Source organism: Camelina sativa, chromosome 11, assembly GCF_000633955.1.
Source record: "Camelina sativa cultivar DH55 chromosome 11, Cs, whole genome shotgun sequence".
NCBI lineage: Eukaryota > Viridiplantae > Streptophyta > Magnoliopsida > Brassicales > Brassicaceae > Camelina > Camelina sativa.
This window is the reverse complement of record NC_025695.1, coordinates 34,742,624-34,757,060: the sequence shown is the minus strand read 5'-3', so window position 1 is coordinate 34,757,060 and position 14,437 is coordinate 34,742,624. Positions and strand designations below refer to the sequence as shown.

At 29.9% G+C, this 14,437-nt stretch overlaps 2 protein-coding genes across 2 annotated transcripts; both read left to right on the top strand.

Annotated features, from left to right (window-relative positions):
- On the top strand, positions 1,066-2,210 carry LOC104725156. Its single transcript, XM_019232513.1, has 2 exons — positions 1,066-1,256; positions 1,766-2,210. The coding sequence occupies exons 1-2, from the start codon at positions 1,157-1,159 to the stop codon at positions 1,945-1,947; spliced, it is 282 nt and encodes a 93-aa protein (XP_019088058.1). The 5' UTR covers positions 1,066-1,156; the 3' UTR covers positions 1,948-2,210.
- On the top strand, positions 10,942-11,997 carry LOC104728641. Its single transcript, XM_010447596.1, has one exon. The coding sequence runs from the start codon at positions 11,011-11,013 to the stop codon at positions 11,995-11,997; it is 987 nt and encodes a 328-aa protein (XP_010445898.1). The 5' UTR covers positions 10,942-11,010.

Genomic DNA, 14,437 nt, shown 5'->3' with positions numbered 1-14,437 from the left:
ATGATATCATAGTTTTAGATACCTTGTTATGATTTATTGTAAAACTTTCCCGGTTACCAATTACCACTTTCTCTAGAATGTTTTATAATTATTAGAAATAAAATTCTCAAAGTGTTGTGGATAACTACAGATCCTAAATTATATTTTCAAAATACTATTTCAATAAAAATAAATTTATTAGATTCTTTTAATAAATCATTTTAAATGTTTGACTGAAGATATCTTATAATAGGGTAAAATAAAATAAAAATTAAATCGAACTGAAATTATTAGAATCTAATGATTTGAACCCCTGTTTTAAAAATTCCCGCCTATCACCGATTACGTCCCGTCAAATCGCTAGGCACACCCTCTCCGCTTCGATTAATGACTAATCCCCGCCTAACATCAATTGTCCGATTATGTCTATCTAATCCGATTATTTTCCGCTTAATTTTGTGTATACCAATTATTTTTGGAACTAAATTTAAATAAGACATATATATTTTTGTTATTTCGACATTTAAATTAAGAGTTTATGATGTTTTACAATGACTAATGTATAAACGTTTAATAAAATTTATAATTTTAAAGACAATACTATAGTTTTATATTTTTCTTTTAACGTAAACAGAATTATACATAAATTTAGTACAATATATTTTAATTTTACTGCTAATTTAATAAAATAACCCTAAAACTAGTTCCCGATTAATCTCCGTTTAATCTCCGATTTTCTTGCTAGGCACTAGATCCACTCCAACAGCCCGACTAGCACCTAGCCATTTCTAAAACAGTGATTTGAACGAAAATGATTCGATACTAGTAATATCCGTATTAATCCAAATGCTCATGCCTATTTTTTCTATCTTTAATTCGAATGTGCATGCCTATTTTTCAATTGATGAAAGGACCTAACAGTCTTTTCCGTATTTTATTTATATTTATAAAATATTTGTTAACAATAAAACATAGAATATAATATACGGCTGATATTTCTTTCCTTATAAATAAAAAACATTTTAATAATAAATAAAATAGTATTTTCCTCTCTATGTGTCTATTTAGTTCAAGTTATTGCTTGAAACGTCAGTTTTTTGGGGGTTGAGTTTTCGTCTCCCTTTCTACCTTCTCTCTCCTTCTCTGTTCTCTTCTCTTCTCTCTTCACTTTGCTCAAATGGCCGGCCTTAGATGGAGAGAGTGGTGGAACACGATGGCCTTCCCCACCCGACGCATCTGGAATCGTTTCACCGTTAGCGTTGGCTTCCGACACAGTGGTAAGCTCCGATCCCTCCACCGTCCCTCTCACCAGCCCCTTAAAACGTTTTATCTGTTTCATGGAAACCAACAAAAAAAAAAATAGTTAGTTTAGGTTTTTATCAATTTCTTTTGTGATTCTTGATCATATAATAGTAACTAGTTTAGATTCTATCAAATTATTTTGTGATTCTTGATCATATAATAATTTAGATTTTTTCATCTTCTTTTGTGATTCTTGATCATATATATAATAGTTGTTTAGATCTTATCATTTTCTTTTTGTGAATCTTGATCATGTAAAGAAACTGTCGGTGGAATTTTTTAGCTATAGGATCCAAAAAGACTCTTGAGCTTCAATGTAGTTAAGGTCTTTGAGGGTTTTATTGCTTTATCCGTGATGGGCTTGTGGTAAAATCCTTACTAAGTAGGTATATTCACCTTCCGGATTAGTAGGACGTCTCTATGAATCGGTGTTATATCTTAAAAAAAAAAAGAAAAAACTAAATGATGGTCTTGTGTGTTGTAGGACTACTGAGGTTACAACATGACGTGAGTTCTTGTGAGTACGAAGACATACACATAATGTGGAATCTGTTACACAAGAACGAAGATCATAATCGCGGCGTACAGATCAAACCACAACAACAACAACAGAGGAAGAAACCTTGCTGGAATCTTCTTGGTTCATATCTTTGCCAAAGATTCTGATCGGTTTTATTATATATATAATCCAAGATGTTCCAAACCATCCTTGTATTTGAGAGAGCCTTGACGGGTCCCTTGCAGTGTGGTGAGGTTCGCAAAATTTTAATAAACTCGAGGTTGCAGAGTTTTTAGCTGTTATATATTCCGTGGCATGCCTCTATATGTACTTATGAGTATTATCATCACATGAGTGTTTGTAGATATAAAAAATACACAAATGTTTCACAAAGTTTGATACTACTAAGTTCATCTATTCTGGTTTCTAAGATTTTTTGCTCAACTATCATTAGAAAAAAAACAATTTATAACCTATGTTGAGACATAATATGCACATGTCTCTAAAAATATTTCTTTGATGGCTTACTTGCATTTCCATAATATACTGAGAAACCAAGTGTTCTCTCTAGTTTTTAGATTTACTACTTGCATAATTCATCGAAATACAAAACTCTTGATCCCTTAATGAGAAAAAATTTTGAAATATAATTTTTGTTTCTTTAACGGGAAGGCGAAAAAATACGAAAATAAATGTTTTAGAACACTCTTTCTCCATACACCCCTAGAAAGCAAAAAATCAATATTTGATTTTCTTGGATACCTAAGCTAAGGAATCACTGATCAACTTTGGTGACTATGAATTACTCCAAAATGTATAGCTAAGTTACAAAATATATAACTAAAATCTCCCAAGTTACATACACAAATGGAATTTCTAATAGAAGAACACACTCTCTTATGAATTAAATGATCAATACATTAGTTTTAAAATCAAATGCTTTTTGAAGGGGAAAAAGAATGATAGTGATACCTTTAAATTGTTGTTCTCTTCGAAAGAAAAAAAAAAAGAAAAAGAAAATGAATATCCTTATTCCATCAAACAGATTAGACTTCCAAGTTAGTGGTCATTATTAAAATAATTAGATTTCAACCAATGAATCCATGTAGAAAGATGAAATGTCAGAGTCAATTGGTTAGATACTGATGTCCAAACAAGTGTGTGTTTGTTGCATCCTTGTATATATATGTGTGTCGGCTGCTTCTGGGCTTATTTAAAGGCCGGTCTTCAAAAGAGTACTCAACAAGTATTGTGTGATGATGTGATAGCTTTTTTCTCTTTTTTTGGTTGGACATTTCACCTAACGACTCTTTGATTTTATTAAATGTAATGTAACTAACGCATTTTGATATTTATATATCTCTTACGCCTTACTTTTTCCCCAATGTCAAACTTACATATTCTTTTCGTGTGAATCTTTTTATCTTTTTACTTGCCTCAATCCTTTTTTTAATTATTAATTTCTTGGTCTTAAGGGCCAATATTACTCCACTGCATATCTCTATTAATATTGATATATATTTCAGAATTTGATGACTGATTGCTACGTCAGAATATATATCTATACGACGTACCAACTGGTTGAGTGTCTGTCTAAATTTTGTACTTTGGATGTCAGTAGGGAATGTCAGTATTACATAACTAATACTTATGAGAGAGAAACAGGAGAAGGAGAACCTAAGGCAGATGTCAAGAAAGCAAAGCCGAACTACATGGTGTTTAAAGAAGTGTAACACTCAACTAGATTCGTGTATCTCCAATCCTAATCTCCGATATCTCTACACTAAAACTTGAAGGGAAGTATTAGACTGGATAGAAGAAGTAACAAAGGAGAAAAATAATGCAGAAGTAACAAAGGAGAAGAATGATGCAAAGAAGAACTCAAGAATATCAAGATTCTATATATGCTTCAAGTATCATAAAGAGCCGAATTGGAGTCCAATGAAGGCCTATGATGAATCTACTCTTAGTAAAGCTAAGAGAGAAGAAGAAGGAGTTATCTAGAAGGTTCATCAAAACTCCTGAAGAAATGAGAGGGAAAGATGTTGAATATATATAAGTCAAAGAAAGGCAAGTGGATAAGAATAGTCACATGTGAGCCTAAGAGGTCACATGAGACCCAAAGATCAGTTTATGAGCTGTATCTATCTATATTGGGCGTCCACCAACATTCAAATATCACATGTTGCTGTTAGAGAAAGAAGGAACAAGTGGGAGAGTCACATGTTGGCTTAAGAGGCCATTTTGGAGTTGTCACCATCAACACTTGGGACCAGCTCACATCTCTCTTCATGTCGCTATCTATACATGCTAATGTGTATATTTGTATGTATATATGACCATTGGAGCTAGGTTGAAGATACCACATATGGTTCTCATTCATTTATGTATAAATATGTAACTCATATGCTTAATAAAAATTAATCTCTCCAATTGGGGGTTTTTCCCTTACTAAAACCGTTTCTTATACACTCAAAGGGGTAGATGATAGTCTTTATAATCTCATGGAGAGACCAAACTTTGGCAATGCTTGCTCACTACCTTTGTTTCATTCTATTCTCTACACCATTCTCTAAACTATTCTAAAGGGTATTTGAGTTATATGTGGTGTGAGAGAGCTATTGCCTCTCATACTTATTCTTGGGTATACACAGCTTATATTGGCGTGTATAACTCCTTCTTTACTTTAAGAGCACTCTCATTGAGTTGTATCTTAAAAGCTTTACACATGAACACACATATTCCGTTTTAAGTGTTCTTGTGAGTTTATATTGGAGTAGAGTGTATCTTGCAGCTCTCTCTCTCCAAATTCTAACAATACGGACATTATTACGATAATGCAAGAGTAAATTTATGCTATTTTCTCGTCGTTAGATTGATTAAGTAAGGAAACCGTATAACAAAACTAAGACTTATGCTTGGCATGGCATAAATAAATTTGTTTTCAGATTTGTCGACAGAATTATCATGAAAAGTGTAAAGATTAGATTATATCAAATTAGGGTTCGCCCTAACTTCCTCTCCCAGACACGGCTATCGAAGCACCGCTACCACCAAATCTCTCCAACGCCAGTGGAGTTCCTGCTCGCCGACATCGGGAAAACTCGACCTCTGCTGCCTTTCGAAGCTTTCTTTCCCCCTTTTTAACGAATCTTTTTTTTTCCTCCTTTTTGGACCCTGTTGAATCTTTCCCAACTCTTATCAAAGAACCCAGACTGCAGAGAAGGTGTTTTCTTCATCGTATTCAGAAGGGGGTGGAGCCCAGCGAACTCCATTATCTGTTACATTGGCTCAACCTCTCTGTTGGCAGATCTAGAGTCCTCTTGCTATTTACGATTCGATCCGGAATGCATTTCACCTCCTTCAGTGATGCGACTAGTCTCCGTTATTTGACTCCCACCTCAAATTCGGGCCACCTCTTGAGCTTGGCCGAACCGATCTTGCTTCCACCAAAGACGATGAAGCCTCCTTCACTCTCTCCGGTTAGCTGCTACAAGATTCACCTTCTCGGGAAATTCACAGAAGCCTTTGGATCTCTATGGATGAGATTTAGTTCTCATTTCGGCCTGATAGCATCTCAAGTGTTCCTGCCCAATCCTCCAAAGCCCATGTCATCTCTATCTATTTTGTTGTTATCTGTTAGACATTGCCTAGGCTCATTTGTTGATCTCGTTGTTCGAAAACTGGATCTGAGACCCTGATTACCTAGAATGTTTTGGATCCACATAGGTTATGCTAGAACCCTGGTTAATGCTCAAATTGTGACATTGTTTGCGATATCCCACAACTGGAAGAACCAAAGATTGTTTAACTCTTTACCATGGAAGGTGGATTTATGGCGGAAGTGGGTTCCAGATATGTGGGTTTTGCCGCTCTTCGAGAAAAAGTGGAATGGTTAACGCAGATGAGATATGAGATTGACCAACTCTTTTCTTGCTCACAGTCACCAGAACACCGTTACTCGACCAGATCGAAGGAAATTGCGATTATCCAAGCCAAATCTTGGCAGTGGCGGTGACGACAACAACTAACTAGCTAACCAACGTTTTTGGATTGTTTGGTTAATCTATCATCTTAAATTAATTATTTAGTTTATAGTAAATCATTTGCACAATAGATTTATTATGTTTTTTCAAAAAATATTTTTATTAGTATATTTATTTTTATATTTAATTAGTTATTTTATATGAATTTAAAAAATACTGATATTTAATATTAACATATGTATTAATAATTAGTAAGTGATGAAAGTATTTATATCAGTTATTGTAACCGTTAAAAATACTAAATCACTTACATAACATGATTTGAACAAGTAACATCATGTTTTGTAATGGACACAATATAAACATGATGCCAATATTATGTATAATTGCATCACTTTTTAATAAAACTATGTAAATTATTTGCATCAACACATTTTAATTAATTTTTTTTCCATCATTTATAAGTAATACAAAAACATAAAATAAGTCATACACAATGATCTTTTTTTTTTTAGTATTTCATTCATTTTTAGTTGAACTGTTTGATAATACAAGCTATAATAAATTTCATATATTTTTACTAAGTTTTAAATATTATTATTGATATATTCAACTTAATCAATTTAAAATATTATTAATATTATAACTTATAAAACATTTAAAATATCATGGGACATGTTTGGATTAAAATTAATATAATTTATTCTTTACTCTCACTTAGCTACAGTTTATTTCCTCATTTACATGTTAAAACAGATTTGTTTAACTAAAACTGTATGAAATAAAAATTATATTGCAGTAACAAATATTTAAATTTTTGTAATAAGTATAAAGGAAAACATGAAAGGATTGATGAAAACCTCCACAACCGGACTGTCTTAACAGTGGAATCCATAGGCAAAATAACAAAGACATAATCATAAGTAGTAGAAAAAAAAATCTTCAAAAACAGAAAATTAAACAAAAAAACTAAACTAACATTTAAGTTTGACTAGGATAAGTATAAGACATCTCCGGTGTAACAATAAAATTCTTAAAATGCTGTTTCTTAAATAAGAAAATTTGGAGGTAACAAAAAAGCATGTAGTTATGTTCTCGCACAGATAAAATTCTACATTTGATGATTACTAATATCTATACTATTAAAAAGAGAAGCATTTTTTCAAGGCAAAAATAAAACATTCGATTAGGACAAATATTATCCTTGAATAAATTATAAAGCATACAATAAAAGAGGGACAGTCACGTAATTTTATACATCAAAACGGGCAGATCCGTATGTGACCCGGTTTTTCTAAATTCGGATCGTGTTTTACAAATCGGATCAGGAAAAAAAATCTTGGATCAAAACAGAATCGACCAGACCACAATTATGTATAATAAAGGTCAAACAAAAATATATATAATATAAATATTTTATGGAAGTAAAAACAAATCAGTGTTGGTGACAATTAGTAACTTCCATAGCTATTATTGTGGAGCATTAATCACAAATCACAAATCCTAAATAACATATAATTCAATATAGAAAACTATCCATATTTAAATTCAAATTTAAAATGAATTAAGTTGAAATCTCAAAATTACCTTATCTAATGATATAAAATCAAATATCTAATTAACCTCAATTGGTTGTTAATTATCATTTTAAATACGACCATAATTTCATTGATTTAGCAAAATCGTTTTTAATAAGTAAATTAATGTGATACAAACTCTACATGTTTCACATATTTTCTTGATTTAGTTTAAAAGATTTTAAATTATCACATATACGAAATCTTAGGTACTTACCAAAATATGTAGCTATCTTAGCTTCTTACAAAAACGGGTATAAATTCAAAATTATATATAAGTAAACATATTTAATTTGGTTATATATTTTTGAGATATTTTTGGAAACATTAATTATCGATTTTGATGTTACCTAATATACAAATCGAACAATTTAAAATAGATTGTATTGAGCTAACCTAATCTCTATATAAGATGCGTCTAAGTATTTTGTTTCATTCATTCGCAAAAACTTCTCCAAGTATCAATATTTTGAGTTTTGAGTTTTCTTCCTTTTATTTTTCAATATCTTTTAGTTTTTCAGATTTGAAACTCTTCAAGAACATGTGAAACATAAAAGTCAAGACTGTAAAACTTCTAAAATACGGATGCTGTGAAACAGTAAGTTGTTATAATCTATTTAATCTTACGATTTTTTTTGATTAATTACAGTTTTTTTATGTTATAGTACATATATACATTAACTATAATACTGTAGTTTTACTCTATGATTATATTGTTACACATCGCCTATTGATATTAAAACATGTTAGTGTGAGTGATTTCTTCGATATATTTCCAAATCATAATAAATTTTGCAGTGCTATAAGGTTCTTTTTTATTTGTAAAAGTCTTTTCTTAATTATGAAACTAATTTATGTTTAAATGTATTTTTACAGGGTTGAAAATTCAGGCATAACTCAAGAAAATATTTGTGAGCCCTTTTTGTTTGGTTTTGAACTACTCTTATATATATATTTTTTTTTAATGTTTTTAGGATTCTAATATTTTCCTTCTATTATAAAGGGTTCCCAATTACATCATGGTTGACGAAATACTAACAATTACATGTTTTGTTTACCTTTATGAAATTATATCTTAAGACTATCGTAACTGGGAAAATTGTAATATCTTTCATTTAAGATATAATATTTTAAATTGATATTTTCATTTTTATATATTATTATAGATACATGAAAGTACCAATATACATTCATGGAGGTACCAATATATAAATGAATTTAATATTTTTTAGCCACACATGTTTTAATAATATCTATATGTATATATATGTTTGCAGGCGGTAAAAATAACAAATGTTGACATATGGTGTGAAAGAGAAAACATGAAGAAGTTATTAATTCTAATCAAATTCACTAATTGATTGTGTTTAGATTTTATATATAGAGGAAAACAACATCTAAATATATATTAGATTTGTTTATCCATCCACACATATAGCGTAGGTATATATGTTTATATATATATATATATGTGGTATAAAAAAACAAAATGTTACTAATATATTTTATTAAAAACATTCGAATTGTAAATTCACATTTTTGTTTCTTTTCATTTAATTTGTGTGCTATTTAAATTGGGGCGATCAAACAAAACAAAACATATGGCTAGAATTGCCTATCCAAACTGATAGAAACTAATAATATTAAATCAAATTTTGGAAAGACAATTATAAATTCAAATAATATAAAGATATCAAATTTAATTCTACCGCATAAGTAGAACTAACTATCATACCAACTAAAAAGAAAGAATCCCCCTAATCTTCGTTAACCATAGAACTTATCATACTAAGTAAAAAGAAAGAATCCCCCTAATTAGATTTGAACAACCATAATTACTGTAACTGTGATAATGTATAAGGATAAATTTCAATATCAATGAATAAAGGATATCATATGAAACATACTATGAAATATGCTATTTTCAATAAGAATAAATAAGTCAAACTACAATATGATATATAAATTATGTTTGGGTTTCTCCCAAACGAGACTTCAAGAACTTTTTGTCAAAAAAAAGTGAAACTTAAACGAGTTTCACTTTTTTTTTCCACATTAATATATAAAATTTTGGGTAACATGCTAGAAATCTTATATATATATATATATATAACTATATTTAATTTTCAAAATCTAATTTGAGTATGTGCAATTTTGGAATGGATAAATATCTATTTTAGGATAATTATTTGAAAAAATTTGGATACTTTTAAAAATTACAGAGTTTGAGACTATCAAAACAGAAAATAATATTTTAACCGATCTCTTAAAACATATTTTATAGATCATTGGTGTCAGAAATTACGTTTTTAAATAACTTTCATCCAGTTTGGGCAACTAAATTGGAGTTCTATTTTAATTAATGTTTGGTTGAAAAAAGGCATACTTTATAGATTAGAATTTTTTTTTTGAAACGCCGTTACCCACGGGTGTTGCAAATTCTGCAGGACGAATGTAGATATTGCTCATGTGGTTTTTGGAGAACCGGTTTTCTACGAGTAAAAAAATAGCAAAGTCGTTACAAGGTAGGCCTATCAATGTGAGTTTCCCCAGCTAGACAATTTAGGGAATCCAATTTGGTTAATCTTTATAACCGATCAATTCGGTTCACATTTGATTCGGATCCACCGTTGTGTCGATCCAAATGTTATGGTGTAATCAATTTTGATCCAAAACCACAATTATGAGATAGAAAAAACATGACATGTATGGGACGTGACGAGTTTTTCTGTCCAGAAATAAACATATTATTTTCTTTTATTTACTGGTATGAGTTTAGATTATAAATATTAATAATATTTGTTAAAAATATGTTTACATACAAAATCTCACACATACATAATATATTGTAGACCTGATAAATAACTTTAACTTTTGAAATCAATCCTGCACGTACGTGCGGGTCCGAATTTAGTATTATATTTAATATAAATATATACCTAAATGTTTTTAATAGAAAGTGCATTATATGTTACATTTACATTTTTATAAATAATTCAAAGTTTAATTATGTTAATAAAATTGTATATGTTATCTCTCACCTTTATCATTCATTAGAATTAAAACATTTGTTTATCTATTTTACATTTATAATGGAACATGAATGATTTTCAAAATAATTATCAAACCTAATTAATCAGTCAAGAAAGACAATAAATGCTAAAAACATGTGTTCAAAATCTAAGAAGATTAGAATGATAAAATTTAATATTGAATGTAAAATTCAAACCATAATACTAAATTATACTAACTAGTCAACAAAATTAAATAATCCGCCAAATAAGTTATTCAAAGTCATAAATAACGCGCCAAATTTGAAATTAACCAGATAACAAAATATATTGACTTTGAATTGAAAATTTTCATTTCATTACCTTTTTTTTATTACTTAAAACTGTATAAAAGGATATGTAGACAAATGGTGTAAACACACACTTAAAGTTTCAATATGTCTTCCAATCCAAATATGTTCAACATATGCAATGATGATTTCATAAGCCATCGTGAAATGTCTTCCATCAAAATGAATCAAAACTCCAAGATGGTTCAATCGATGTTCACAACATCTGATTATGATCATATGAACCATGCAAATTTGTTTGCTTCTACTCCTTCTTTTTCTTCTTATCAAAATTCACATCTCTCTTCATCTTCTTTTCTATTTAATATGATGAGGAGAAACTTTGATTCTGCTTCTGGTGTTGAATATTTTCCTACCAATACACTTAATAGTGTCAAATATGAATTTGAACGTGTTAATAGTGTCATGGATTCTAACCCCAATATTTGGATTCCTGTTTCTCTTCCTCCATATTTTCTTGGTAATCAAGGCCAAGTTTTGAATCCAACACCTCTTAATTTCGTTTATCCGGACCATGATCATGATGTTCCTCATCATTATGCTGCTCCTCCTCATCATCGTGCTGCTCCTCTTCATCATAATGTTGCCTTTCCTCATCAGCGCAAAGATTTGAATCCAACACCTCTTCGTGTTGTTTATCCTGGCCAAGATTATGTTTCTCCTTATAATTCTGCTGCTCCTTCTCATCATTATGATGCTCCTCCTCATCATGCTGATTTTCTTCTTCAACAACGTAAAGATTTGAATCCGACACCTATTAGTGTCATTTATCCATACGATTACGTTGCCCCTCCTCATCATTCTGCTGCTCCTCCTCATCATGTTGCTGCTCCTCCTCATCATCCTACTACTCATCCTCATCATTCTGCTGCTCCTCCTAATCATCCTACTACTAATCCTCATCATTCTGCTCCTCCTTCTCATAATTCTGATAAGTTTTCCTTGTCATCAAAGCAAAACCATGTTCCTCAAGATCGTCGATCTTTGAAGAAAATTCTCAAACCAACCAATACTTTTGATTCTGAAGAAGATAAGAAAAGTGGTGATGATGAGTATGATGGTCGTACACATAGTATACCACGTGAAAAAAATGGTCCATATATATGTCCCAAGTGCAATGAGGTGTTTGATACTTCTCAAAAATTTGCTGCACATATGTCACTACACTATAAGAGTGAGACGAATAATGAAAGAGCTCAGAGACTTCGTGCAAGAAACAAAAGAAAATATCGGAAGTTCATGACGACTCTCAGAAGACCAAAACAGAGGACGGAATTGGTAGAAGTGGAATAAGTAACGAATAATGTTTCCTATATATTTTGTTCGTAAAAAAAAGCTTATTTATAATTTTATTTCCATTTTATCTTTTTCAACTTATTTTATTTTTAGCAAAGAAATGCAAATCTTATTTATTATAGAATGTCATCTTATTTGTTATTGCTAGATCTAGGCATTTTGTAATCTTAGATTTCTCTTTAATACTTCTAATGTTCAAGCACCTTTATGACCAATCCCACAGGAGTTTGACTCTACTAAGTAGCGTTACCACGCATAGTAGAGATTGGCTATAAGTCGGGTCTTGTCGATTCAATGATGACAAAAAAATACTTCTAATGTTTTTTTTATTTCTTTCTTGATATATTTTCATATTTACAGTAATTATAATAGATTATGATCTTTTTTTTTATCTTTACCATGATTGACAACAATTCTCCAGATGTAACCAATGTTTGATTATGATTACGTTTTCTTATTGTGATAAAAATAGAAAATAAAGATTTAAATCATAATTCCCACTTCAAATTTTAATTTTTAAATTTAAAAAAATTATGATATATAATTTAGATTGATCTCTAATACAACATAATGAAAGTACAAAATTAACAAGAAAAAAAAATATATTAACAATAAAAATAATAGTTTCCTCCTTAACTATATATATATATATATATATATAGTTGAGTTTATTAAAAATGGATCAGCCGATAATTGAGTTTATTAAAAGAAAAGGAAATTAACACATAATGATTTGTAGCAGAAATACTAGTTTCTTAGGAATACAAGTTGTACTAATTATACCACTTTTAACAATTATACTTCTTTACTCAGTTATGCCAGTTATACCACTTTTCTCAATTATACCACTTCTAATAGTTATACCACTTTTCTTAGTTATACCAATTATATCACTTGTAATAGTTATATTCAGTTTTTTAGTTCTACTATAGTTGCAAATTGATTCTTTAACCGAAAACAGTTACCTACTTACTACTCACTATGAATAAACCACTAACACCCATTGTGTAGAAATGTTTTGACTGTAACATTTTAATGTAGATATGTTAATTTGATAAATATTAAAATAAATGTTAACTTTTGGGTCAAAATTAGCATATATATATTTGCAGTAATATATGATTGGAGATATGGTCAAAGATCCTTTTTTGTAACCATATCTATAGTAACATTTTTAAGTACAGTTAAAAGTAACCTCTGACTAAATTTATAATTACTTAAAATGTCATTACTTAGTAGACAAAATAAGTTAGCACACAAAAGGTATTTATGGAATGTATATTACTACTTATCTATACATCCAAAAAAACCCTTTACAATTAATTTTCTATAAAGCTTTTAAGAAGTTTCATTTAAAATGATTATAAAGCACAATTCTTATCATTTTAAGTTGAAACGATTTTAAAAGGTTTTCTAGAGATTTTAAAATTTTCTTAAAATTTTAAATTAAAATGATAATAAAAAATAATTATATTGTTTGATAAGGTTTTAAAGGATTTTAATAGGTGTTAAGAAAATATTAAAAGGTTTTAAAAAGATTTTGTAAGATGTTTTTAAGTATAAATATGATTAACACACTTTTTACATGATTTTAAAAGGTTTTTTAATTGTAAAAACATGAAATGAGTTGTAGAAACATGAAACAAGGCACAGAAACTTGAAACAGTCTTGAGCATACATTTTATGATTTCTCGTTTTATTCCTCTATGAATCTAACAAACAAGTTGTGGGAATCTCAAGGCAAGTAAGAATAATCTCTTTTATAGACGAGCCAAAATTTTACTAAAAATAGGAACGATTACAAAATGAACGAGCACGTAAAACAATCTAAGAATTGGTCGAGGCCGAGCAAGAATAGAATTAGTTGAGCTTCGGATTCTCTGTGGGCGAATTGTATAGATGATATTGCTATTTACTTTGCTTTAGAAAGAATTGTGGATCCCTTTATTGCGCCAAACCTTCCGATATTTATAGAGAATTGTATCGATTCAGCTGGTGAAATCCCAAAAATACCGTTCACCGATATGACTTAGTTTATGGGCTTTTTTTGATGGGCTCATCCATTGATTCGGGTCAGACCCCTTTTTTTTGGTAAGAGGTGAAACTTACCACTAACAAGTCTCCAATTTCGTCTTCGCTTATTCTTCTTATAGAACTGATCTTGAATCTTGATATGCTAAAGCGATTATTGAAACGACCCGACCCGTTTTTTTATAATAAATAATAAAATAATAATAATAATAATAATAATAATAATAATAATAATAAATACTGTACAACTAATGGTCCCATACCCACTAGCTACCTAACCACAATCACACCAAACAACGGAAATAATAATACCAATAATCCAATAACCAATATCATTTCCATAATAAATAATCATCCACATGAATCAAAGAACCAGCAATCCTAAACAATGTTCTAATGACCCAAC

What these genes read in the sequence shown, in the direction of transcription:
- LOC104728641 (XM_010447596.1), top strand. Translation starts at nt 11,011, where the DNA reads ATGATGAGGAGAAACTTTGATTCTGCTTCTGGTGTTGAATATTTTCCT.
- LOC104725156 (XM_019232513.1), top strand. Translation starts at nt 1,157, where the DNA reads ATGGCCGGCCTTAGATGGAGAGAGTGGTGGAACACGATGGCCTTCCCC. An exon ending in CGTTGGCTTCCGACACAGTG is followed by an intron (nt 1,257 to 1,765) that starts GTAAGCTCCGAT and finishes TGTGTGTTGTAG; the next exon opens with GACTACTGAGGTTACAACAT.